The sequence below is a fragment of the Geotrypetes seraphini genome, chromosome 9 (genome assembly GCF_902459505.1).
Source record: "Geotrypetes seraphini chromosome 9, aGeoSer1.1, whole genome shotgun sequence".
NCBI lineage: Eukaryota > Metazoa > Chordata > Amphibia > Gymnophiona > Dermophiidae > Geotrypetes > Geotrypetes seraphini.
This window is the reverse complement of record NC_047092.1, coordinates 115,151,366-115,177,837: the sequence shown is the minus strand read 5'-3', so window position 1 is coordinate 115,177,837 and position 26,472 is coordinate 115,151,366. Positions and strand designations below refer to the sequence as shown.

Below are 26,472 nucleotides of genomic sequence, written 5' to 3'. Positions count from 1 at the left end.
AACACATAAGACCAAACAGCGCGTAGTGAATGCAACAACAAACTCCCCCGAAGAGCCACCGGCAAGGCAGAACGGGGCGTATGCACCAAAGACAGAATATGCCAAGGTGCAAAAAATTCCTTCTCATAAAATTTTGGAGTAAAATCCTGGCGATCCGAAAGCCACTCCCCCAGAAAACGCATCAAACAGGCAGCATTATATAACCGAAAGTGTGGTAACCCCAGTCCCCCTCCACCCCACGCGCCGAATAGATAACGCAGCGCCACCCGTGGTCGCCGTCCCCCCCAACAGAATCGAGAAAGCATAGAATGTAATTTAGTGATATCCCGTTTCAAGAGCCATAAAGGGAGCAGCTGCAAAGTATAAAGCCATTTTGGAAAAAGGACCATATTAAACAAATTGATCCTACCCGACAAGGACAGAGGAAGAGGAGACCAACGAGCAAAGCACTCAGCCGAAGAACTGAACAAAGAATCAATGTTAACACGATATAACTCGGAAGTACGAGGCGTCAGCAGAATCCCTAAATAACGAAACGAAGAAGAAGCCCATTGAAGAGGAAAGGGTCCAGGCCAAGAGTCCCGCAAAACCGAGGATGTGGCCACTGCCAGAGATTTATCAAGGTTAAGCTTAAAACCCGAATAGTCTCCATATTCTTGAAAAGTGACCATCAGATTAGAAAGAGATAGTGCGGGTTCCGAGATATGGACCAGGAGATCGTCCGCAAATGCCGAGATTTTAAATTCGGAAGAACCAATTCGAATACCTGAAATAGCTCCATTAAGCTGAATATCACGGATCAAAGGGTCCAACGACAAAGCAAAAAGCAATGGGGAAAGGGGGCAGCCCTGACGTGTGCCACGACAAATGGGGAATGAAGGAGAACAAAGTCCATTGGCCCAAACAAAAGCTGTAGGAGAGTGATAAAGCACCTGAATCGCATCCTGAAAAAAGCCCGTAACGCCATACCGAGTTAAAACCTCAAATAGAAAATTCCAAGAGACCCGATCGAAGGCCTTTTCAGCATCGAAGCTGACCAATAGAGAAGAGAGTTGGGTTCTCTCCACGAATTCCAAAGATGCCAATATAGATCTAATGTTTTTCACACTAGTACGCCCCTGCACAAATCCCACCTGAGGGGAAGCAATCAACTCAGGAAGAACAGAAGCCAATCGATTAGCCAAAACCTTGGCGAACAGCTTAGCCTCCACATTCAGCAGCGAAATGGGGCGATAAGAAGAAGAGAGGGCTGCATCCTTATGGGGTTTCAATAACACAACTATTTGAGCCGAAGTGAGAGACTCCGGAAGGGCACCCCGTTGAATAGCTGCTGTGAAGGTATCAGCTAAGACTGGAGCCACCGTAGGGAGTAGGAGTTTATAGAATTCCATCCGGAAACCATCTGGTCCGGGGGCCTTTAACAAGGACCCCTTCTGTATGACACCTGCCACCTCCTCAGCCGTTATAGGGGCATTAAGTTTAGCTACCGCCCTATCAGCCAGGCATGGTAGGGAGAGGCCATCCAAATATGCCGTGCCGTCCATTAAATCAGATTGTGGGGAATAGAGCATCTTATAAAAGTCAAAAAATACTGCATTAATCTCGGCATCCGTCCTGACCATACCCCCCCCCCAGCCGATCGAAGTTGCAAGATATGAGTACGTCCCGCCGAACGACGGACCACCTTTGCCAGAAGCGCCCCTCGTCGATTCCCATGGCGAAAAAATTGATATCTATAATAAGCGAGTGACTTGACCGTTCTAGCATGCAACAATTCTTGAAGCTTACACTGGGAGGCTAAGAGCTGGGAACGCAAAGAGGAAGCGTGAGACAGACTATAAAGCCGACGGAGGTTCCCAATCCTTCGTTCCAACTGTAACAGCTCCCTATCCCGAGCACGACGTTGATGGCTGGAATAGGCCATGATCTCACCGCGGAGGACCGCTTTCGCCGCCTCCCAGAAAAGCGTAGAATCAGCCCGATGGTCAATATTATGAAGTTGATAGTCAGACCATTTTTGAAGCAGGAATTCCTGAAATTTCGGGTCCTTATACAAACGGAGCGGAAATCGCCAACGAAAGGAACCCGGAGGAGAGGCATCCAAATGCAAGATTAACAAAAGCATGGCATGATCGGAAACGTCAAAGGAACCAATCGTGGCCGATTCAATCTGAGAAAATAAAGCGCTAGAGGTCAGCCAGTAATCAATCAGGGATAAGGACGCATGAGCTCTAGAAATATGAGTGTAGTCACGCTCTCCTGGGTGAAGCGTCCGCCAAACATCAATAACGTCCAAAGATGAACAAAGTAAAGAAATACCCTTAGTAGGATGCAACCGAGCCTGGGGAGCAGGGATGGATTTATCCAGCAAGGGGTCATGAACACAATTAAAATCCCCCCCTACGAGCAAGGGCACATCCGAATGTTGGCCAAGATGGCGAATAAGTGAGGAGAAAAATCGAGAGTCATAGTTGTTAGGAGCATAAACATTACAAAGAATCAAGGGCTGACGATTAAATAGTACCTTGGCGATGATATATCTACCTCCTGGATCCGTCCACTGCTGTTGAAGAACAAAGGGTAACCCCTTCCGAATCAAAATCAAAACTCCGGCCTTACGGTTGTTCGCAGGGGCCTCTAAATGTTGACCAACCCACCAGGTCTGAAGTTTAGCATGCTCCGCTGCTGACAGATGCGTCTCCTGCAGAAAGACCAAATCAGCTCTCTGACGGTTCAGGGTTCTCAAAATCTTATGTCGTTTAATAGGCGAAGTGACACCATTTATGTTCCAGGAAATACATCTAAGAGGCTTCATAAGAAAAAGGATATAGACAAAAATCAGGCAAAAATCCATAAAGAAAACCGAGAGCAAGGCCGTCCCAGCCAGCGACCTGCTCCCAGAACCTCCATCTGGACCCGAGCATCCACCAAAGGAGAAAAAGCCAACCACAGGGCACCAGGAATACAGAAGTAGAAAAGAAGAAAAAGGAGAAATAACAGAAGAGAAAGAGAGAACAAACAGAAACCCCAGCATGTCCACCCTCCCCACCCCCCCTCACCCCCACCACCCCATCCCCCTCCCTCATGCGACCCACTAGTGGTCCAAGGGTCCTGTGGATCAGCTCCCAATTCCCCCTCCCATCAAACTAGTCCTACAGTAAACCCCCCCCCCCATCCAAACAAGCAATCCCACCCACAGACATTCAAGAAAAGAACAACCAAAAATCCCACCCAACCAGTACATACACAATTCCCACAACAAGTACAATGCCCAAGAGCAGGCTGGGTAGCAAAATCGGCTATCCACTAATCCAACCAGGTAATATACTAAAGACAGTATATAAGGGCTCTAAGAGCCTCCACCCGTGCCCCCAAAATCACCCACCCAGCATGCAGACATTCCCACTCTTGTCAGACTCATGCACACCCCTCCCTCAACCAGACAACACCCTCAAGAAATAGATACCCCCCCCCCTCCGGAGAAAAGCATGGCCGCCCCACCAACACACACAGGTCCACCCCCCCTGCCATCCACACCGTCCATGAGGAAGGAGAAGAAATTGTTGCAGTTGCAGCAGTCCAGCGCCCCAGGCTCCGGAACAGGCCTTCAAGCCAGCAGAAGAAGGCACAGCATCAATCAGGCCCCCCCGTGAGCGGTCTGCCAGGCGCGGAGACCTCCAGAAGACAACAATCTGAGGCAGTACTTAGGGTTCCATGCTCCAAACAAAAGTCCAAACTAAAACAGAGGGACTAAACCCAAATCAGTCAAGGATCCGGGTCCGGTGCCTGCATGGACTGGAGAAATCGGAGAGCAGCATCCGCCACAGTGAAGAAGTGGGTCTGACCAGCATGCCGGATCCGCAAATGGGCTGGATACAGCAAGGCAAAAGGCACTTTCTTCCGAAACAGCTGGGAACAGATGGGGGTGAATTCCTTCCTCTTGGCTTGCAAAGCTGGTGAATAATCCTGGAAACACAGCACCCTGGAGTTGTCATACATCAGGGGGCCCGAAGTCCGAATAGCTCGCAAAATCTCTTGTTTGTGGGCTGAATTCAACAGCTTAAGGATAACGGTGCGAGCTCTCGAGCCCGGCTCACCCAGCGGACCCAAACGATGAGCACGTTCAATTCTTAGGGGACCATGCGTTGTGGTTAGATTCAGAGTGCGCTGCAGCCAAGATTCCAAAAAGGTATGGAGCTCACCATCCTTCACCGACTCAGGCAGGCCAACCAGACGCAGGTTTCCCCGGCGGGACCTATTCTCAAGGTCCTCAATCTTAGCCTCCAATGTAACGAGTTGAGCACGGAGTTGCTGATGATCCCCCTCACGTTGCTGTACTCGATCCTCCAATGCAGTAAAACGGTGCTGGAAGGAAGAGAACTCACCCTGCAGTGTCTCCAGACGTGCATCCACCGTGTCTAGTTTGTCCACGATTGGCTGCAATTTCGAGGTCAGAGAGCCCTCCAGGAGAAGCTTTACCTCGGCCACGATCTCTGAGACCCACGCGGTCGGCGCCTGGAGCGGCGGGGGGGACTCGCGGTCGGCCATCTTGGAATCACCCGCACGGCCGCGATCCCTCTCCCGACGGGGCAATCTGCTGGTCATAAAGCCCCTAGCTGGTGAAAATATGCAGGTGGAAGGCAACCGCGACCCAAGCACCGGACCACAGAGGCAAAATCGCGGCTCTCGGGGGTTCAAAATGCGCTGAAGGTAGGAACGGGATCGGGAGCCTACCCCACCGACGTCTGCTCAGCAGCTCGACATCACGTGACCTCCTCTAAAGTTAAAAGGAGATATATTTCATACAAACTTAAGGATGTTCTTCTTCACCCAGAGAGTGGTAGAAAACTGGAATGCTCTTCCTGAGGCTGTTATAGGGGAAGACACCCTCCAGGTATTCAAGACAAAGTTATACAAGTTCCTGCTGAACCAGAATGTATGCAGGTAAGGCTAGACTCAGTTAGGGCACTGGTCTTTGACCTAAGGGCTGCTGCGGGAGCGGACTGCTGGGCACGATGGACTCATCAGCGGCAATTCTTATGTTCTTAAGATATTGGGAGATAGCAGAGAGTGTAGGTGCAAGGAAAGATGATGGCACGCACAATTCAATATGAAGTGGAGTGTGTGGAGAGAAGGGTATATGGTCTTTGCCTTAGAAAATGTCCTGAAACGAGAAGGAATCAAGATGGCGTCGGAGTGAGTCGAGCTATCAGGTGGCTCCTGCTTTGTTCGGCAATTTTTCAACTTTCTACAAAGAAATTTACCTGTTATGCCCAAGCGCAGGGGTAAGCAGAGGAGTGTGCTTCCTGCCTCCTCTTCCACTTCATTGACTCGGCAAGCGGCAATAACATCCTATGTCGTTCCAGTTGGTGAGGGCGTATCCGCTGACCGAGGAGGGCAGACCTCGGTCTTGGAAGGCGACGTTTCGCTTAGCCCTTTCGGGCCTGGAGTACCTCCGCGTCCCGGAATGATGTCGGGGACGCCCTCAGACGTACAGGAAGCGCCAAAATTGACGTCTCTGGCGGCACTGCAGGTCTCACCCCTGACCCCGGATGGGAATTACAGCTTGCTGACTCCTTTGCAGTCAGCATTGAGCTTCGGAGGATCTGGAAGTCAGTGGGAGGCTGGGAAGGTGGAGGCGGATCCCTTGGTGGAGTCCCCCGGAATAGCTGCCCCTGCTCCCCTGATTAAACCAGCGGTGATCGACATGGAGGCATTATGGAGTGCTATGGAGACTTTACACAAGGTATGCTCCCAAATTGTACTTTCTACACAAAATACTAATAGTAAATTTAAAACTTTTGAAGAGAAACTTCAGCAACAGTCTATTAGAATGGACAAATTGGAGAAATCTGTGGCAGATGGGAAGATTACCACTAATTCACAACTTAAGGAGAAAGCTTTATTTGCCAGGAAAATTGAGAATTTGGAAAACGCTAATAGGAACTTAAACTTGAGATTTTTAAACTTTCCTATCTCCAAGTTTCAATCTCTTAGGGATCTATTTCAGTCCTTTTTGAATACCGTCCTGAAATTTCCTGAAAACAATATGCTACCATTACAAAAGATATATTACCTAAATTTACCAAAGGAGGACAAAGATAAAGGGAATGCTATACCAGGAGAATTGGATCTCACTGGTATGCTGGAGACATCTCAAGAAGATATAACGAATAGAACTACTTTATTGGTAACTTTTGTCTTTCTTCAAGATAAAGAAGCAATTCTTCGTCTATTCTATAGGACTGATAAGGTGGAATTTCATGGATTAAAAATTTGTATATTTCCTGATGTATCTAAATGGACACAAGCCAGACGTAAGAAGTTTCTGGCTTGTCGTCAGTCTGTTTTGAGCTTAGGGGCAACCTTTCAATTACGTTTCCCCTGTAAATGCTGTATTACCTATCAGAGTAATAGATATATTTTTTATGAACCCGATCAACTGCAGTTTTTTCTTGAAGGTAAAGTAACTACAAGAATTCCAGACACCTCCATGGAATCAGCCCAGCAGGCCATTAGTTAAATAACTCCAACTGCACTCTGTTATTTGTATTAATTTAGTTTATTTCTTGGAACCAACTACCCTTGGAAGCAATTGATTCCTTCTCCTCCCAGATTGTGGACTTTACTCATAGTTACTATGTGATATTATTTTATAATTAATATTTGTTTTTCCTATTGGATTGTTATATTTCCTTCAAGTATTGATTGAATGTTAATTTGTAAAAGTATAAATAAAAAATTATTAAAAAAAAAAAAAAAAGAAAATGTCCTGAAACAAGAGTTCCTTCTTTTCCATCTTCAAACTGTTTTCCTCTGTGTGCTTTCACAGCAGCATAGAGCTAATTGCTCTGTACCCATGTCAAAATGTGTTCACTTCTCCATTCCATCGATTAATGATATTCAGTGCCTCATGCAAAGTATAAATACTAAAGGATCAAATGCCGAATTAATACCATCCTCGATTCTGAAACATTTTTTTCCCCATTTTGATCCATTTATTCACAAAATAATTACACATAGCCATACTTCCGGGTCTCTTCCAAAGCCATGGAAAGAATCACTTATTTATCCTTTTCCAAAAGACCCGAGAGGAAACCACAACGATAGTTCAAACTATCGCTCCATAGCTAACATACCCTTCCTTGCTAAATTAACTGAACAAGTTGTGTTTAATCAATTAAACAAGTTTGTTAAGATAACCAGTGTCCTTCACCCAAATCAGATAGGTTTTCAAAAAAACCTTTCAACCGAACATTGTATGATAGGCCTGACTTCATCTATCCTTTACTTTTTAGATCATCATCAATCCACAATCCTCATATCTTTGGACTTATCAGCAAATTTTGACACAATCGATCATAGTGATCAAGTCTAGTCATGGTTCAAATCTTACTTCTCAGAGCGGTCCTCTAGGGTCACTTTTAATAATTCAATTTCAAAAACTTCTATTAACTTTCTCCTCTTATTCAATATTTTCACAGCTCCATTACTAACTTTGTGCCAATCCACAGGATTTTCTGTCTTCGCCTAGGCCCTATGCTGATGGCTTTCAGCTACTTCACCCAATCAATTCTAAATCTGATGAGGAAATTCATAACATTAACCAAAACCTTTCAAAATAAAACATTGGCTTCAGGAAAACATGTTATCCTTGAATATTGCAAAAATGAAATCCATATTCTTCCCCTGGAAAGAACTTAAGATTCTTTCCGCAATCTGTATCGAAAATTGTCCGATTTAGTCAGTTGACAAAATAAAAATTCTAGGTATCGTTCAACAACAAACTTAACTACCATGACCAAATCAATACAGTTGTTAAAAGTTGCTTCCATAGGCTACGCATGATTAGATCCCTGGGTTAACTTATTGGATGCTTCATCTTTGAATACATTAATACATTCCCTGATAATATCTAAACTGGATTATTGTAATTCACTTTACAAGGGCATCACTCAAAAAGAATTTAGAAGATTGCAAGTAATACAAAATACTGCAATAAAAATAATCACAGAGAAAAAGAAAGTTGATCACATTATGTCCCCTTCTAAAGAACGCACATTGGCTCCCCATCAATCATAGAATTACATACAAACTGGCACTGATTGCATGTAAAGTACAAACATCTAAAGACCCGCTATTCCTGGATAGAGTAATTACCCCTTATAATCCATTTTGAGCTCTAAGATCAGAAGATAAAAATCTTCTTACAATTCCATCCTTGCGTACAATCAATACCAGGTGTAACACACTTTTTTTAGTCACTGCTCCTCAAATTTCAAATCTAGTACCGGCTCAGGTACAGGAAGAAAAAACCCTTGACAAATTTAAAGGGAAACTAAAAAGCTATCTATTTAGGGACGCTTTTGAACAGTGGCGTACCTAGGGTATGTGGCACCCGGGGCCCATCATTTTTTGACACCCCCCCCCCCCCTCATGTAAATTTTTTTTTTTTTTTTTTTTTTTTTGCAATAACCATGAAATGGAATAAATGGTCAGAATAGAAACAGGCAGTGAAAATTTTCTTTTTTTTTTTTTTTTTTTTTTCCAAAGTATTTTTATTGAGAATGGCAAAAGGTCCAGACAAGCAACCATGGTCTGTACAGAAACTTATACATTATCAAAAAGAACACAGAATGAGAGTAACAGCAACAACAAGCATGAACAAGCCTCTCCCAAGAGAAAATTGCCAATGAGAGGCATAGCAATACACAACAAAAGGCCAAAACTTGGGGCAAGCAAACAAATCCCACCCCAGAACCCACAAGAATAATAAGCCGGACTAGACCCTCAGCCATATTTTATAATGAAAAAAACCCCCACAAGCAACAACACCCAGACCGCTCACCAGACACACCAATCCGCACAACAAGCACCCAAGAAACACCCAGCCACCACCCAGACAAAACTACCAGACACACCTACCCCACCAAGCCCAGACCCAACCCCCCCTCCCCAGAGAGTGCAAGCGCAAAGTGGACCGTGAAAAGGGCAGCTGCAGAAGTGGAAAGCCCCAGATAAGTAGGTTAGCTAAAGAAAGCCCACAGATAGAAGAAATCAGGATAACAGAAGTTCCAACAAATGCTCCCACAGAAAATTTTCTTTTATTGAACCTCATTTATGTAACCATTATTCCAAACATAACATAACATAAATTATGTCTGAATTGTCATGACATCAGAAGTACATATGGAGTAGTTGCAGGTGATGCTTGGGACAGTTCTGATTATGTTATGTTTGGTTTTATGTGTTTTTTTAATAGAAGGGTTTTTATTTCTTTTTTTAAGGTTTTGTAGTTTGTGGTCGAGGTCAATAGGTTGTAGAGTTGGGGGTCAAGTGTTGCAGCTCGAATGGCTAGGAGGTTGTCGAACAGTTTTTTTCTTTTGACGTTTTTGGTTGGAGGGTGTGTGAATGGTGCGTGAGTTCTCCTATGTCTGTTTGAAGTGGATTGAATTATTTAGCTGAAGAAATTAGTTACCCCCCCCCATTCCACACACATTAATTCTCTTCCATTTTTGTTCCCATTATAAAAAAACACTGATAAGTTCCCAGGAAAAAAATACATTAAAATAAGAAGTGAAAACAAAGGCCCCTACAGATGAGAACATAACATAAGAATAGCCTAACTGGGTCACACCAATGGTCCATCATGCCCAGTAGCCCATTCTCATGGTAGCCAATAGTGCTGCCCGATTCAGAGAAAAATATTTCATTCGATCCGATTCACCCTGTTGAATCGATTTTTCGATTAGATTCACTGTTAATGACACCGCTTTTTAAGTTTAAACAAAGTATAACAATAAATTTCACAACAACAATAAATTTCACAAAGTACTTAAAAAAAAAAAAATCACATTTTTCCATTAAAGCAGTTCTGGAGACATTTGCTTGAACAGTCTTTTTTCCCAGTCCATAAGCAAGCAATATGAAAAAGATTTCCTTAATTATCTACTCAAACATTTTTGCTATTTACTTTCATTGTACCTATACTATTATTCAGTAGAAAAAATGGACTTAACTGTGCAGGAAATGAATCTCCTCATACACCCACCATATAGTGCAAAAATGTGCAAAGGTCTGTTTTTTTCTTTCGATCACTACATAGCCTAATGCCACACAAGCAGCGCTGTTACAAACATATTCTGAAGGTCAATGCTAAGGTTGACAAAGTTTCCTTCCTTGGACCAGAAGGAGATACTGACAAACCACTGGAAGAGATTCTAAAACAACTACCCAGAAATAACACCCAAAGACCCACTCAGTGTGTGAACCAGTTGAGTGTAGTGGACTAACTGGGGGTGGAAATGGGCCCAGAGTTTGCTCAGCAGAATTTCCCAGACTACCTCTTCCTCTCAACACACTGACATGCTACCACCACCACCAACACTAGGAACACCTCACCGAGTATGCCAGCAATGCTTATAAACTTTATAAAACACATTATTATATTTTCTTATAAAGCATATATTTTAACTGAACTCAGCCTTGCCATTCACAAAAATAGAAAAGTTCCCATTTCAAGCTGTCTCATGTACACTTTTCAAATCTAACATATTGTAATCACAAAACAGAAAATAAAATTATTTTTTCTACCTTTTGTTCTCTGATCAATATTCAAATCTTGTTGGTCCCAGGCTCTTGTTGTCTTGCTTGCCAGGGTCTCCTTTCTCCGTGCTAACCATCCGTCTGCCATCTCTGTTCTCCCCTTCCGTTTCCCTTCCCTCTCCCGGAGATCTGGCATCTTTCCTTTTTTTTGTCTCCATCCACAGATTCACCTTTTCTCAACTCCCCACCACCCCAGGATCCACCATCTCTCCCTTTCTGTTCCCAACTATCCTCCTATCCAGTATCTCTATCCCCCCTCCACACCATCCCCTGTTTCCAAGTTCTCTCCCTTTCTGTTCCTTCCCTCCCTAAATCCCATTATGCACCATCTCTCTCCCACTCCTCTGTTTTTAGACCCATTATTTCTAACCCCCAAAGTCTGGCATATGCATGTATCTTTGAACCCCCCCTTCCCTCTCTCCCTCTGTGTACTTTTACACCAGGACCCCCCTCCCCCGAAGGTCTGTCCCCCCTCCGAAGGGCTACACCCCACCCCTGAAGACCTGCACCCCCCGAAGGACTTTACCTCCCACCCGAAGGTCTGTCCCCCTCTGAAGGCCTAAACCCCACCCCTGAAGGACTGCACCCCCCCCCCGAAGGCCTGCACTCCCTTGAAGGTCTGCACCCCCCCGAAGGCCTGTCCCCCCCTTGAAGGCCTGTCCCACCCCCTTGTAGGCCTGTCCCCCCTTTAAGGCCTGCCTGCCTGCCTTTCCCCCCCTTGAAGGCCTGTCTCCCCCTTGAAGGCCTGCACCCCCCTTGAAGGCCTGCACCCCCCTTGAAGGCCTGCACCCCCCCCTTGAAGGCCTGTCCCCCCCCTTGTAGGCCTGTCCCCCCCCTTGTAGGCCTGTCCCCCCCCTTGTAGGCCTGTCCCCCCCTTGAAGGCCTGCCTGCCTTTCCCCCCTTGAAGGTCTGCACCCCCCCGAAGGCCTGTCCCCCCCTTGAAGGCCTGCCTGCCTGCCTTTCCCCCCCTTGAAGGCCTGTCTCCCCCTTGAAGGCCTGCACCCCCCCTTGTAGGCCTGTCCCCCCCTTGAAGGCCTGCCTGCCTTTCCCCCCTTGAAGGTCTGCACCCCCCCGAAGGCCTGTCCCCCCCTTGAAGGCCTGTCCCACCCCCTTGTAGGCCTGTCCCCCCTTTAAGGCCTGCCTGCCTGCCTTTCCCCCCCTTGAAGGCCTGTCTCCCCCTTGAAGGCCTGCACCCCCCTTGAAGGCCTGCACCCCCCTTGAAGGCCTGCACCCCCCCCTTGAAGGCCTGTCCCCCCCCTTGTAGGCCTGTCCCCCCCCTTGTAGGCCTGTCCCCCCCCCCTTGTAGGCCTGTCCCCCCCTTGAAGGCCTGCCTGCCTTTCCCCCCTTGAAGGTCTGCACCCCCCCGAAGGCCTGTCCCCCCCTTGAAGGCCTGCCTGCCTGCCTTTCCCCCCCTTGAAGGCCTGTCTCCCCCTTGAAGGCCTGCACCCCCCCTTGTAGGCCTGTCCCCCCCTTGAAGGCCTGCCTGCCTTTCCCCCCTTGAAGGTCTGCACCCCCCCGAAGGCCTGTCCCCCCCCTTGAAGGCCTGTCCCACCCCCTTGTAGGCCTGTCCCCCCTTTAAGGCCTGCCTGCCTGCCTTTCCCCCCCTTGAAGGCCTGTCTCCCCCTTGAAGGCCTGCACCCCCCCTTGAAGGCCTGCACCCCCCCTTGAAGGCCTGTCCCCCCCTTGTAGGCCTGTCCCCCCCCTTGTAGGCCTGTCCCCCCCTTGAAGGCCTGCCTGCCTTTCCCCCCTTGAAGGCCTGCACCCCCTTGAAGGTCTGCACCCCCCCAAAGGCCTACACCCCCCCCCCCCGAAGGTCTGCACCCCCCTGAAGGCCTGCCTGCCCCCCTTGAAGGCCTGCACCCCTTGAATGTCTGCACCCCCCCCCGAAGGCCTGTCCCCCCTTGAAGGCCTGCCTGCCTGCCTGTCACCCCCTCCCCCTTGAAAGCCTGCTTGCCTGCCCGCCCGCCCCACCCTGAAGGCCTGATGCCCCGACCCACCCCGAAGGACCGCTCGCCCCCCTGGCCTCCCCGCACCACCTATGAACAGCCGCAGCAGGATCGCGAAGTCAGCGTCGGGTACCAGCCCTAAGGGGGTGTTCCCGGCCTTGCCGTTCAGTCCCCCGCCACCCCCGAAGGACCGCTCGCCCCCCTGGCCTCCCCGCACCACCTATGAACAGCCGCAGCAGGATCGCGAAGTCAGCGTCAGCGATCCCTGCTGCTTCCTGCGCCACGGTCCCGCCCCTCCTCTGACGTCAGAGGAGGGGCGGGATCGCGTCGTAGGAAGCAGCGCAGGGATGCTGACGCTGACTTCGCGATCCTGCTGCGGCTGTTCATAGGTGGTGCGGGGAGGCCAGGGGGGCGAGCGGTCCTTCGGGGGTGGCGGGGGACTGAACGGCAAGGCCGGGAACACCCCCTTAGGGCTGGTACCCGGGGCGGCCCGCCCCCCCCCGCCCCCCCCCTAGGTACGCCACTGCTTTTGAATAACCCGTCCCATCGCTAATTAGACAGTGATATTTAAAGTAGGCAAGCAACGATCAACGTAACTCCCTTTGTTTTTCCCTTACTCATTCTCTTTCCTATACTGATTGTAACTCCTCCCTATTCTTTCCTCTCGTTTGAAGTAAGTCAGCGTTTCCCCAATAAATTGTTTGTTTCCCCCATTTTTTAATGTATATCGCTTTGAAATTTTGAAAAAGCGATTTTATTAAATTTTAAATAAACTTGGAAACTTGGATGATTGTAAACCTAAAACCTAAGTACAATGGAGTCTGCAGGAGAATGTGTGCTAGGGGTTGGGACTTGATTCCTGGTACCTTTTCATGGCAGAAGACAGAAATTACAAGCATCATTCAACTGTAATCACCAAATATCTTTTTTTTTCTCATAGGATTTGTTTGTGAACATGTAAAAATTCATTTGGATTTTCTAGACATCTACATTACAATATTTTAGTGCCTCTCCAGACTCATTTCAGTCACACTTTAATTGTCTGTAGTGATCCCATGTGCTTCTCTCCTGCAGTCATACAGTTTGGCTTCATCACCATCTTTGTAGCAGCCTGTCCACTGGCACCACTCTTTGCCCTGCTCAATAACTGGGTGGAGATCCGTCTTGATGCCCAGAAGTTTGTCTGTGAATATCGACGACCTGTGGTGGAGAGAGCACAGGGAATAGGCATCTGGTTCTACATCCTGGAGGTCATCACCTACCTTGCTGTCATCAGTAACGTGAGTAATAGACATTGGCATAATACACCCTTCAACAGCAAGGACAAAGAGGATTCAGAAAGATTTACATTATAGTGCTCATTCTTAAAGTAGATGGATGGTTTTTTTGAGTATTTTGAGCCATCCATCTGCCAAAAATGTCCAAATTGTGATTTTCAACACAGCAGTTCCAAATAGCAAAGAGGCATGTTGTAGGCATATTTAGGTCAGCCCAAATTTAATATTTCCAGAAAAGCATCCTAAATAAAGCTGTTTCAATCATATCCAGCGTATTAAAAGGTACCCTGAATGAGTAGCTGACCACTGGAGGGATCAAGGTATGACCCCCCTCCTTAATCTCCCAGTGGTTACTGTCCCCCTCCCTTCACCCCTGAAAGTAACACTGGAAAGAGAAAATAGGCTCCCTGACAACATCAAGTATTATGGGCATTCAGATCACAGCAGCAAGCAGGTCTGAAGGGTAGCCTAGTAGCCAGTGCAGTGGACTGTAAACCAGATGACTCTTTTCAAATCCCACTTCAACTGTTAATTTACCTTTAAACTGTAAGCCCTCCAGAAACAGAGATGTACCTAAATATTAACAATACCTGTAATCCTGAGGGCTATTGAAGTAGTGTACTGTCAGGTACAGTAGGTATTTCTTTGTCTCTGAAGTGTTCACCATTTAAAATAACAGAGTTGCAGTGGATTATGATCCTTGGTGCCCTGGATTAAAGTCCACTGCACAGACTACTAGACTGCCTCCTGTATTGCCAGGGATATCTGTGTGGCCATTTTTGTTCAAATGCTTCCAGACAGATGACCTTGTCCCTAGTTTTTTGGTGTTCATAATTTGAACATTTAATTTGGAAAATGGCTGTTCATTTTGGACATTCTTATGTATTTTTGAACACGAAATCTAGATGTTTTTCCTGTTCAAAAATGGCTATGAGATGAATGTTTTTTTTTAGATGTTATAAGTGAGACATCCAAAGTCTGACTTGGATGTTCTTTCAAAAATGCCCCTTCACATAATCTAGAACAAGGCAGAGAAGATTCCGGGAGCATATACTTTGGCATCCTAGATCAAGACAGTGATGGAAAGAGGCCTAAGCTGTAGATGATGCTGATGGTGTTGCATTTTCTCATTTTAGGCTTTTCTTATTGCCTTTACCTCCGACTTCCTACCCCGACTGTATTACAAATACACCCACAACTTCAACCTTGTGGGTTATGTGAACTTCACACTGGCCTATGCTCCAGAGAAATTTGTTTCACAGAACAACACCATGTGCAGGTGGGAGAAATATACAATTATCAGCATTCATGGAGAGGGGAAATGTAGGCACTAACAAATATTTGAAAACATGGGGAAAAGGTTTAAAATGCAGACGCACAATCTTGTATGGATGAATTTTTGGAGCTTTGGTTTTCAAGCTTCTCAAGGATGTCAGATGGAGGTCTTCCAAGAATATCATATGGAGAAATCTTAGGGGAAGATTCTCAAAACTTAATGGTAAAATCCGACAGGCTGCTACCGAGGTTTCTATTGTAACTATTTCAAAAAGGTGAGTCATTCTCAAAAGAGCCCATATGTACATGAGGTTTGCAGATGTTCACGTAGGCTCGCTAAATTTACTTGAGATGAGTTGCTGATAGTAGTGATCAACACATGCGCAGAATGTGCAGAGTGACCAACACATGCGCAGAAAAAAATCGAAGATCAGCAGGAGAGATATATACTCCCTTCCGCCATTGTCGCACAACCTCCTGACACCCACACCTGGGCCAATCAGAACCTTAGGCCCCTCCCCAATATCCCAGGATGCACCAGGAAGGGGCAGGCCCGCCATTATGTAAGAGGTAGACCTACCAGCCACAGTGGGTAGTGTCCCTCCGGCCGGACTTCATCAATAAGATAGAAAGGAGTGAGGAGATTGGCGGGGGAGTTGAGTGATGGTGGGAAAGAGGGAGCATCCCTCCCACTGCAAGGGGGGTAGTAGTATTAAGGGATTGTGTGACGCAGTAGGGGAGTTGGTGGAGGCGTGACAGCAGGGGAGGGTAGTAGTGTCCGGGGATTGTGTGACGTGATAGGATGGAGTGGACATTTCTCCCACTGCCAGGGGTGGGTGTCAAGAGGTTGTGTGATGGCAGTGGAAGGGAGTGGGCATCCCTTCTGCTGCCATGGGGTGGTGTTGGGGGGTTGAGTGATGTGGCAGGAAGGAGTGGGCATCTCTCCTGCCGAACTTTGATTTAATTTTAATTTGCGGGGCTGGTCTGAGTTGTCAAACCTTACTTTCCTGTTAATGCCTTAGCCAAGTATGGCTACAACAGGTCAGACCTGTCGGCAAATTTTGGCCGCAAATGTGGTACAATGAGGTGAGGGAATCACTCAGCCATGATAGAGAATTGCTCGGAGTGCTCTTTTTAATATTAATGACCTCTTTGTACTACATTTGCATGGCAGAATCAGAGTCTGCTAGGAAACTTAGAAAAGACCAAAAGTAATCTGTTTTCATAATCCATCGCTAAAATACATGCAGTGGTGTACCGGGGGCGAGGGGAGGGCGCAGACTTGCCCAGGTGAATGCCTTAGGGGGGTGCACAACCAGCCGGGTCTGGAAGGAACCTCTCGCCTTACTCTTCAACCTGCATCTCACCTCGGTGCGGCTGCCGACTCCCCGTACTTATCCTGGAGCAGAGTCAGCAGCTGCGCTGAAGTGCAGGCAGGTCCCGCAGTAACTACTTCTGCCACCTCTACTCTGGAAGAAGTAAGTGACATCGGAAGGGGTTGGACTGGCAGCCGCAGTCATCACGGGACCTTGCCGCAACTCTGCCGGTCCTCCTCCTCCGACGTCACTTACTTCTTCCAGCAGAAAACCCTCAGCCTCCCCTCGAACTTGTTTAGCTAGCAGGGCAGGCAGATTATAGTGGCACTTGTGAGCGGGAGGAGGAGGAGCACCACTGCGGCTCCTCGGTGTCAGTGAGCGCAAGGCGGACAGGGACGGTGCTCGGCATTGGGCGCACAGAATGATATGGAGCTGGACTCGATCATTGAGGACAAGATGATCGAGCTGATGAACACTGCAGTAATGGAAAGATTGTCCAGGTGATTTAGGGCTCCGAGGGCCCGCAGAGAGGAAGAGCAGAGAGAGGCAACCTCGCAGCTGCAGTCATCACGAGACCTTGCTGGTTTGGAAGGAGAGAGGAAGGAGCATAGAAGGGTGGTGGAGGGAGAGAAAAGAGGCAGGGTGGCATGGAAGGGTGGTGGAAGGAGAGAAAGGGGGCAGGGTGGTATGGAAGGGTGGTGGAGGGAGAGAAAGGGGGCAGATGCTGATGGAATTGGTATGGAGGGAAATGGGAGAGAGAAGGGGTAAGGATACTGGAGGGAATTGGGTTGGAGGGATTGTTAAACACATGTGAGATTTGGGTCGTGAGAGTTCCCTCAACATAATCATTACTATCTGGAATTGGCTACATTTTAAGAACTGAGTAATCTGATTAGTGACAACTAAATAACCTAGAAATTGGGAGTGATAGGGAAACCAATATAGCTATTGCGACAGGAAGGAGACATATTAATCTGCAAACATGAATTTCCTATTGATTTTATTGATCTGTTTAATAAGCGGTAGCATTAAGGATGTTAATTCACTCCATCCACAATTACACTCAGTCAATTATCCTGATCTATCTATTAGGCTTATAATTAACCAACAGGAAGATAGAGTAAATCATATTAATGTAATCTCAAGTAACGGAAGACATCAACATACCCTTATAAAAAGGATAAGTGAAGTAAAACCTTTCAGAACTACTACATCTACCAAACCTATCACATCCGCTTCTGTTCCATGTGCATATCTTAATACTAGATCTGTTAGGAATAAAGCTTTTTTAATTAAAGATTGGATCATCAGCAAGCAAATAGCCTGTCTTTTTCTAACGGAAACATGGCTATTGTCTGAAGAAGATCCAATAATAAATGATCTTCTACCAGATAATTTTAAAATTCACATGCTAAATTGTGATGGAAGAAGAGGGGGAGGATTAGCAATTGTTTTTAAGGAAGGATATGAATTTGAACTATTGGATTCCAAAATGACCAATCAGTTAGAAATAGCCTGTAAAATTAGCAACAAGGAACTAGAAGAATCCCTTTCTTGCATATTATTTTATGTCCCGCCAAAAAGTTGGCCAAAAGCTAGAGAGGACTTGCGAAGGGGATCACGAGTAGATCGGTGGCCGTTATAATGCCGCTTTATCCCAGGACAAGCAGGCAGCATATTCTTGACTGATGGGTGACGGCACCGACGGAGCCCCGGTACGGACAATTTTAGAGTGATTGCACTCTAAGAACTTTAGAAAGTTCTAGCTAGGCCGCACCGCGCGTGCGCGAGTGCCTTCCCGCCCGACAGAGGCGCGCGGTCCCCAGTTTTCTTAATTCCGCGGAGCTAAGAAGACGCGTGTTTCCAACGGCTGTTGGAAGTTTTTTTCTATTTCACTTGCCTTCCCGCTCGCGCGTATTTTTCTCTTCATATTTTATTTCTTTCCTTCTTTTTTTACCTTTTGTGTAAAAAAAAAAAAAAAAAATTTCTTATTTTTCATTTTTTTTTTTTGTCGAATCTGACCCGGCGGGGCCTGTTGGCACCATCGAAGCCTCGGGCTTCGATTTTGCTACAGCAGTATTTCCCTTCATGCCCCCGTCACCGGGTTTCAAAAAGTGTCAGCGGTGTGCACGCCCTATCTCCCTTTCCGACCCACACAAGTGGTGCCTCCAGTGTCTGGGTCCGGACCATAGGGCTGAAACCTGCACCCGCTGTAGTTCTTTACAAAAAAGAACTTTAAAAAATCAACAAATTCAGCAGCTGATCCTTTTTGGTACCGCTATGGAAGTTGCACCGGTATCGACGTCGACGACTTCCTCCAAATCGACTCCGACTACCTCGGCACCGCCAGATCCATCTTCGGTGTCGACTCCTGTAGGTAAGCCGGCTAAGAAGCCTTCCCCTACTGTTCTAGGCCAGCCAGTCGAGCATGCAGTGAGCCAAGTCCTGCAGACTGAGCGCCGGCCCCGTAAACGCTCCGCTCCCATTGAAGTCTCTGCCTCGTCATCGGCATCGACTTCACCCGAGCGTCGAGCGGCACCGAAGGTACCGAGCAAGAAAAAACCGGTACCGGTGCCATCGGGACCAACGTTGGATGAACGCATTGCCTCTATCCTCCAGGTCCAGCTTAAGCAGCAACTCCAACAGTTGCTCCCGGCTCTATTGTCTCCGAACCTTCCAGTGTCGGTACCGACTGAGCCGTCGGTGCCGTCTGTCGAACAGCCTCTGTTATTGGCATCGACTGTTTCGGCACCACAAAAATCTTTGTCCATGCCTGTTCTATCAGCAGAACCAAAACGGCGTGCTACTCCTACGGTGTCGGAACCGGTACTGTTCTCTGAACCCCGTACCGTACTACATTCCCCAGGTACCGTCTCCACTCGGTCTGGTAAATCGGTACGCAAGACTAAACATACTGATACATCGACTCCACTTTCCCAGGGCCGTTTACAATCGGTACGGGACCCTGACTTGTGGGACGATTCAGATGATCCCCTCGGTACCGAGGAGGATTACACATCTGATGAGGAGGAACCATCGGTGCAGGATACTACTGCTAAGCCAGAGCACTCCTCCTTCACAAAATTTTTAAAGGAGATGTCAGACACCCTGTCTATTCCTTTAGAATCTGACTCTAAAAAATCCAAGGCATTTTTGGATGCCTTGGATTTTGACCAACCTCCTAAAGAGTTTTTAAAGTTACCCCTCCATGACATCTTGAGGGAAACTTTTTATAAGAATCTTGAAACTCCTTTGACAATCCCAGGAGCCCCAAGAAAACTAGAATCTCTATATAAAGTGATTCCAATCCCTGGATTTGACAAACCCCAACTTCCCCATGAATCCCTGTTGGTAGAGTCAACCCTAAAGAAGACTGCAGGAGCCAGTATGTATGCCTCTGTCCCTCCTGGTAGGGAAGGAAAGGCCATGGACAAATTTGGAAAACGTCTTTACCAAAATGCCATGCTGGCCAACCGTTCAAGTAATTACGCTTTCCACTTCTCGTTTTACCTGAAGCATCTCATTCAACAGGTGACCTCTTTTCAAAAGTATATTCCGGACCGTAAACTTCCTGCTTTTCAGCAATGTACCTCTAGTCTTCTGCAACTCAGGAAGTTTATGGTCCGTTCTATTTATGATACTTTTGAACTGACGTCTCGAGCTACTGCTATCTCTGTAGCAATGAGAAGGTTGGCATGGCTACGGGCCTCAGAACTGGACGTAAACCATCAGGACCGGCTTGCCAATGCTCCTTGTCTAGGGGATGAGCTGTTTGGGGAGTCCATGGATACCACCACACAAAAGCTCTCCGCCCATGAAACTAGATGGGACACCTTGTTGAAAAACAAGAAGAAACCTCCTCCTCCTCGTCCATTCAGGCAACAACCTTCATATCAAAGGAGGTTTTCTGCTCGACCGGCTCAGCCTCATCCTCCTCAACCTCGCAGACAGCGTCAGCAGCTACAACAGGCTCGTCAACAACAGCAGCCTGCTGTCAAACCGGCTACTCAACCTAAGTCGACACAGCCCTTTTGACTCCTTTCTCCAGGACATTGCCAGTCTTCCTCCCTCGTGTCCTCTACCTCAGCCCATAGGAGGTCGACTACAAGTTTTTCTATCTCGATGGGAAGCAATCACCTCCGACCAGTGGGTACTTGCTATCATCGCCCACGGCTACTCCCTAAATTTTCAGACTCCTCCACCTCTAAGTCTGCCAAAAGAGTCTGCTTCCAACAAGGCTCAATCCCTCCTCCTCGCTCAGGAGGTTCACTCCCTCCTTCTTCTCAATGCCATCGAACCAGTTCCTCTGGACCAGCAAGGCCTGGGATTTTACTCCCGGTACTTTCTTGTACCCAAAAAGACCGGAGATCTCAGACCAATATTAGATCTCAGGGATCTCAACAAATGTCTGGTCAAGGAGAAGTTCAAGATGTTATCTCTTGCCACCCTATACCCTCTTCTTTCTCAGGAAGACTGGCTATGTTCCCTCGATCTCAAGGAGGCGTATACTCACATTCCAATTCATCTGATGTCCAGACAATATCTTCGCTTTCTTGTCAATCAACATCATTACCAATACAAGGTGCTACCCTTCGGCCTAGCCTCCTCGCCCAGGGTATTCACCAAATGTCTGATTGTGGTCGCAGCTTATCTCCGCTCCCACAACTTTCAAGTCTTCCCTTACCTGGACGACTGGCTCATCAAGGCTCCTTCTCCTCAGTCCGTTCACAAAGCCACGGATCAGACCATTTGCTTTCTTCGACTGTTGGGGTTCGAAATCAATCTACCCAAGTCGCACCTCATTCCAACTCAGCGACTTCAATTCATTGGAGCCATTCTGGATACTGTTCAGATGAGGGCTTTTCTTCCTCCAAACCGCCTTCACACCATCCTTCATCTCTGTCAGCAGGTGTTCCAGCAACCTTCCATCTCTGCGAATCACATGATGGTGCTCTTGGGACACATGGCCTCCACAGTACATGTCACTCCCTTCGCACGTCTCCACCTGCGTACTCCTCAATGGACCCTAGCGACTCAGTGGTCACAAGCGACGGATCCTTGTTCACAACACATATCTGTGACCTCGTCTCTTCGACAGTCGCTTCTTTGGTGGTTGAAATCATCAAATCTATCCAGAGGTCTATTGTTCCATCTACCTCCTCATCAACTGGTCATCACCATGGATTCCTCCCCCTATGCATGGGGAGCTCACTTGAACGAGTTCCAAACTCAGGGATTTTGGACCACCCAGGAAAAGAAACACCACATCAATTTCCTGGAACTCAGAGCGATGTTTTACGCCCTCAAAGCTTTCCAACATCTCCTTTTTCCTCAGGTTCTTCTCATTTGCACAGACAACCAAGTTGCAATGTACTACATCAACAAACAGGGAGGGACGGGATCCCGTCCCTTATGTCAGGAAGCTCAAAGGATTTGGACCTGGGCGACTGCTCGTCACTTATTCCTGAAGGCAGTCTACATCCAAGGGGAACAGAATTGCTTAGCAGACAATTTCAGCAGAATTCTTCAACCTCACGAATGGACTCTCGACCCTTCGACTCTCCAGTCCATTTTCTCTCAATGGGGCACACCTCAAGTGGATCTTTTTGCAGCTCCCCACAACCATCAACTGCCCCTGTTTTGCTCCAGACTTTACTCTCCTCACCGTCTGGAACCCGATGCATTTCTCCTAGATTGGACCAATCTCTTCCTTTATGCATTCCCTCCTCTTCCGCTCATGCTGCGCACCTTATTCAAGCTCAAGAGGGAACAAGCCACCATGATTCTCATCGCTCCACGGTGGCCCAGACAGCATTGGTTTTCCCTTCTACTTCAACTCAGTTCCAGGGAACCCATACCTCTTCCTCTGTTTCCTTCACTGCTTACACAGCATCAGCAAACACTGCTTCATCCCAACTTACAGTCTCTGCACCTGACAGCTTGGTATCTCTCGGGCTGACTCCAGCTCATGCTCTCCTGTCTCAGCCTGTCCGTTCTATTATTGATGCCTCCAGGAAACCATCTACTCTTCAATGTTACCAACAAAAGTGGTCTCGCTTTTCTTCCTGGTGCCTGTTACATCACCATAATCCCATATCTACAGCAGTGGGACTGGTGTTGGACTATTTATTGTCCTTATCTGACTCTGGTCTTAAATCCTCTTCGATAAGGGTCCACCTTAGTGCCATTGCAGCTTTTCATGAGCCGATTCATGGAAAACCCCTCTCAGCTCATCCCTTAGTTTCAAGGTTCATGAAGGGCCTTTTCAATGTGAAACCACCTCTTAAAGCCCCTCCTGTTGTATGGGATCTGAATGTGGTTCTTTCTGGCCTCAACGCATTTTAAATTTCTAACTTGGAAAGTGGTCTTTCTAATAGCTCTCACTTCTGCCAGGAGGGTCAGTGAGCTCCATGCACTGGTGGCGGATCCACCTTTCACTGTTTTTCACCATGATAAGGTCGTCCTCCGCACACATCCCAAATTCCTTCCTAAGGTTGTGTCTGAATTTCATCTTAACCAATCCATCGTTCTACCTGTTTTTTTCCCAAAGCCTCATTCTACTCCAGGTGAACAGGCTTTGCATACCTTGGATGGTAAACGTGCTCTGGCTTACTATCTTGATCGCACCAAACCTCACAGATCATCTCCTCAACTATTTTTGTCATTTGATCCTAACAAGTTGGGTCATCCTGTATCTAAACGCACTCTATCCAATTGGCTTGCTGCTTGCGTTTCTTTTTGTTATGCTCAGTCCGGCCTGACACTGGAAGGTTCTGTCACAGGCCACAAAATTAGAGCTATGGCAGCGTCTGTAGCTTTCCTCTGTTCCACTCCTATTGAGGAAATCTGCAAGGCTGCTACTTGGTCCTCAGTTCATACTTTTACATCTCATTATTGTCTGGATGCATTCTCCAGACGGGATGGACACTTCGGCCACTCTGTTTTACAAAATTTATTTTCATAATGGCCAACCTTCCCTCCATCCCTCTTTTTTTGTTAGCTTGGAGGTCACCCATCAGTCAAGAATATGCTGCCTGCTTGTCCTGGGATAAAGCACAGTTACTTACCGTAACAGGTGTTATCCAGGGACAGCAGGCAGATATTCTTGCATCCCTCCCACCTCCCCGGGTTGGCTTCTTAGCTGGCTTATCCTAACTGGGGACCGCGCGCCTCTGTCGGGCGGGAAGGCACTCGCGCACGCGCGGTGCGGCCTAGCTAGAACTTTCTAAAGTTCTTAGAGTGCAATCACTCTAAAATTGTCCGTACCGGGGCTCCGTCGGTGCCGTCACCCATCATAAGTACATAAGTACATAAGTAGTCGCCTCCGCCGGGGCAGACCAGAGGTCCATCTAGCCCGGCGGTCCGCTCACGCGGTGGCCCATTAGGCATATTGCCTGATCTGCGGTCCTTGACTAATTTTATGCCTACCTCAACACTTATCTCTAAACTTTCCACTGCTCTTATCTGTACCCCTCAATCCCTTTGTCCTCCAGGAACCTATCCAGGTCATCCTTGAAACCCTGTACTGTGCTATTTCTTATTATCAGTCAAGAATATCTGCCTGCTGTCCCTGGATAACACCTGTTACGGTAAGTAACTGTGCTTTACAGAGCAATGGTCAGACCACACTTGGAGTACTGTGTCCAACACTGGTCTCCATACCTAAAAAAGGATATAACCCTGCTGGAAAGGGTGCAGAGGCAAGCCACGAAGCTAGTAAAAGGTATGGAAAATTTGAGCTACAAAGAACGACTCGAAGGACTGGGACTGTTCACCCTCGGGAGGAGGAGACTGCGAGGAGATATGATTGAGACTTTTAAAATACTGAATGGATTCGATAAAATTGAGCAAGAAACACCGTTGTTCACATTGTCAAAAGTGACACAGACAAGAGGTCATGGACTGAGGCTGAGGGGCAGCAGGCTCAGGACAAATGTCAGGAAATTCTATTTCACACAGTGAGTGGTGAACGCTTGGAATGCTCTCCCAGAGGAGGTGGTGACGGAGACTACCATTCTGGGTTTCAAGCGTGAGTTGGATGCACACCTCCTTGCAAATCACATTGAGGGATATGGGTAATCAGGGTCTCCATCTGGGAGCACCTGGCTTGGCCTCTGCGTGTGCGGGTCGCCAAAATAGATGGACCTAAAGTCTGATCCGGTGAAAGCGTTTCTAGTTAGTATTGGGGTTCAAGAAGGGATTGGGCAACTTTCTGAAGAAAAGGGGATAGAAGAGTACGGATAGAGGACTACTACACAGGTCCTGGACCTGATGGGCTTCCGCGTGTGCGGACTGCTAGGCATGATGGACCTCTGGTCTGACCCAGCGGAAGCAATGCTTATGTGCTTATGAATTTGTTCTACATAATTCAATTACTCCTTCATTTAATATTATTGCAGGAGACATTAACTTACATCTAGATGAAGAGGACAATCCAGATGCGAAAGACTTTAAAAACTTTCTATCTTTGCTTAATTATAATCTCCCTTTACCCACACAAACACATGAAAAAGGCAACAAAGGAGATTTTATACCCTTCCATCTCTCTATCTGATGGTACTTGGTGTCACAATATCTGGTCTGATCATGTTACTTATTATTTCAATTTAATCTGGACTCATTTAAAATCTAAAACACATCCAAGGATATAAAGAGAACATCTCACAAGGGGTCATATCAATCCAGAGGAATATTGGTCACAATATGAACTACAAGCAAAGATAGGAGAAGGGGTTGATTTTTGGGATCACTGGATGAAAACTAGCACATCCATTTTAGATAAAATTGCCCCTAAACGAAATAGTAAAAGCTGCTCAAATAAATATAACAAATGGTTTGACACCAAACTTCTAAAAATGAAACAATTAGTAAGACAATTGGAAAGAATTTGGAAAAAAACGGGAAAATTGTCAGACTGGAACAAATGGAGATCTAACATAAAAATCTACAAACAAATGATAAAAGAAAAACATAAAGAATTTTACTCATCCAAAATTGACTTATCTAATACTAGCTCAAAAGGAATCAAATACAAAAGAGCTGTTTAACTTGGTTGCGAATTTATTCGACACCGCACACTGAAGCGAACAAAGTCTGTTTCTTGGTCCTGAAACCGCCCTGCCCACACCCTGTCGCCTAGGTACAGATATCCGGAGGCATTCTCCTTAGAGAGAAAAGATACGCAGACAGTGTCCTAAAGAGATTGCCTTTTTTATTATTAGTGTATATCCAGTTTTATATCTTTAAGTGGTAACCAACACAGGAAAAGGGGGTTGGACAAGAGAGAGAGAGGGGGGGGGGGGGTTGAGCAGGATATGTACTTCTTTGTCTGAATCTAAAGGTATTAAAGTTTCCTTTATCTATCTCAACCGGTACATGGCAGTGGTGGGTCGAACCCCCATTGTCTCAGACAGCTAACTTCTTTAACAAGATTAAACTCTGTCTGTGTTTGAGCCCCCTCCCCAGCCCCAGCACAGACAGAGACAGAAGACATATCCTTTCAAATGTGTCCTTTCAATCCCCTCTTATGTCATGAAAATGACGTCATAAATGCACAGCATGAGCGTGGAAGGAGAGATATTCTAGATATGTCTCTTGAGGAGGGGTTTTAGGAGCTGTACAGGGACTGATTCTGTGTTCTTGTGAATGAGAGAACACAAAGAAAGAGAGAAAAACAGGGGGATGGGGAGGGCGATGTCCCAAGCTTCAGGTAGAGTGTGAGGGGGCTTTTATAGTTTTGAAACTTATTCTAAAATACAGAATAAACATAGTAATAGGCTTGCACTCAAATGTAATTTCCAGTATGCCTCTGACAATAGTTTCTGATTAACTTTAGTTATCTGTGCACCTGGACCTATTATCCTAAGCACCCTCTTAATGAGACATTAACACCTTTTAGCTAATCATGATTTAATCAGGACTACTTGAAACCGTCTTCCTGGATGTTTTCTGTGAATAAGCATATTTGCATCTACATTCTAGAGTGAGATTGACATAATTTCCCATAGGCCTCTGCTGACATTAGTTATGCCAACTAAAAATGCTGATTGCTAG

General features: G+C 46.8%; 1 protein-coding gene across 2 annotated transcripts in view; it reads left to right on the top strand.

Annotated features, from left to right (window-relative positions):
- ANO7 (anoctamin 7) overlaps window positions 1-26,472 on the top strand; it is a 454,465-nt gene that overhangs the window by 320,805 nt on the left and 107,188 nt on the right. For both annotated transcript variants that reach the window (XM_033958099.1, XM_033958098.1), the window contains exons 20-21: window positions 13,626-13,831; window positions 14,965-15,107. In XM_033958099.1, coding sequence (XP_033813990.1) covers window positions 13,626-13,831; window positions 14,965-15,107 — 349 coding nt within the window. The remainder of the gene's footprint in view (window positions 1-13,625; window positions 13,832-14,964; window positions 15,108-26,472) is intronic.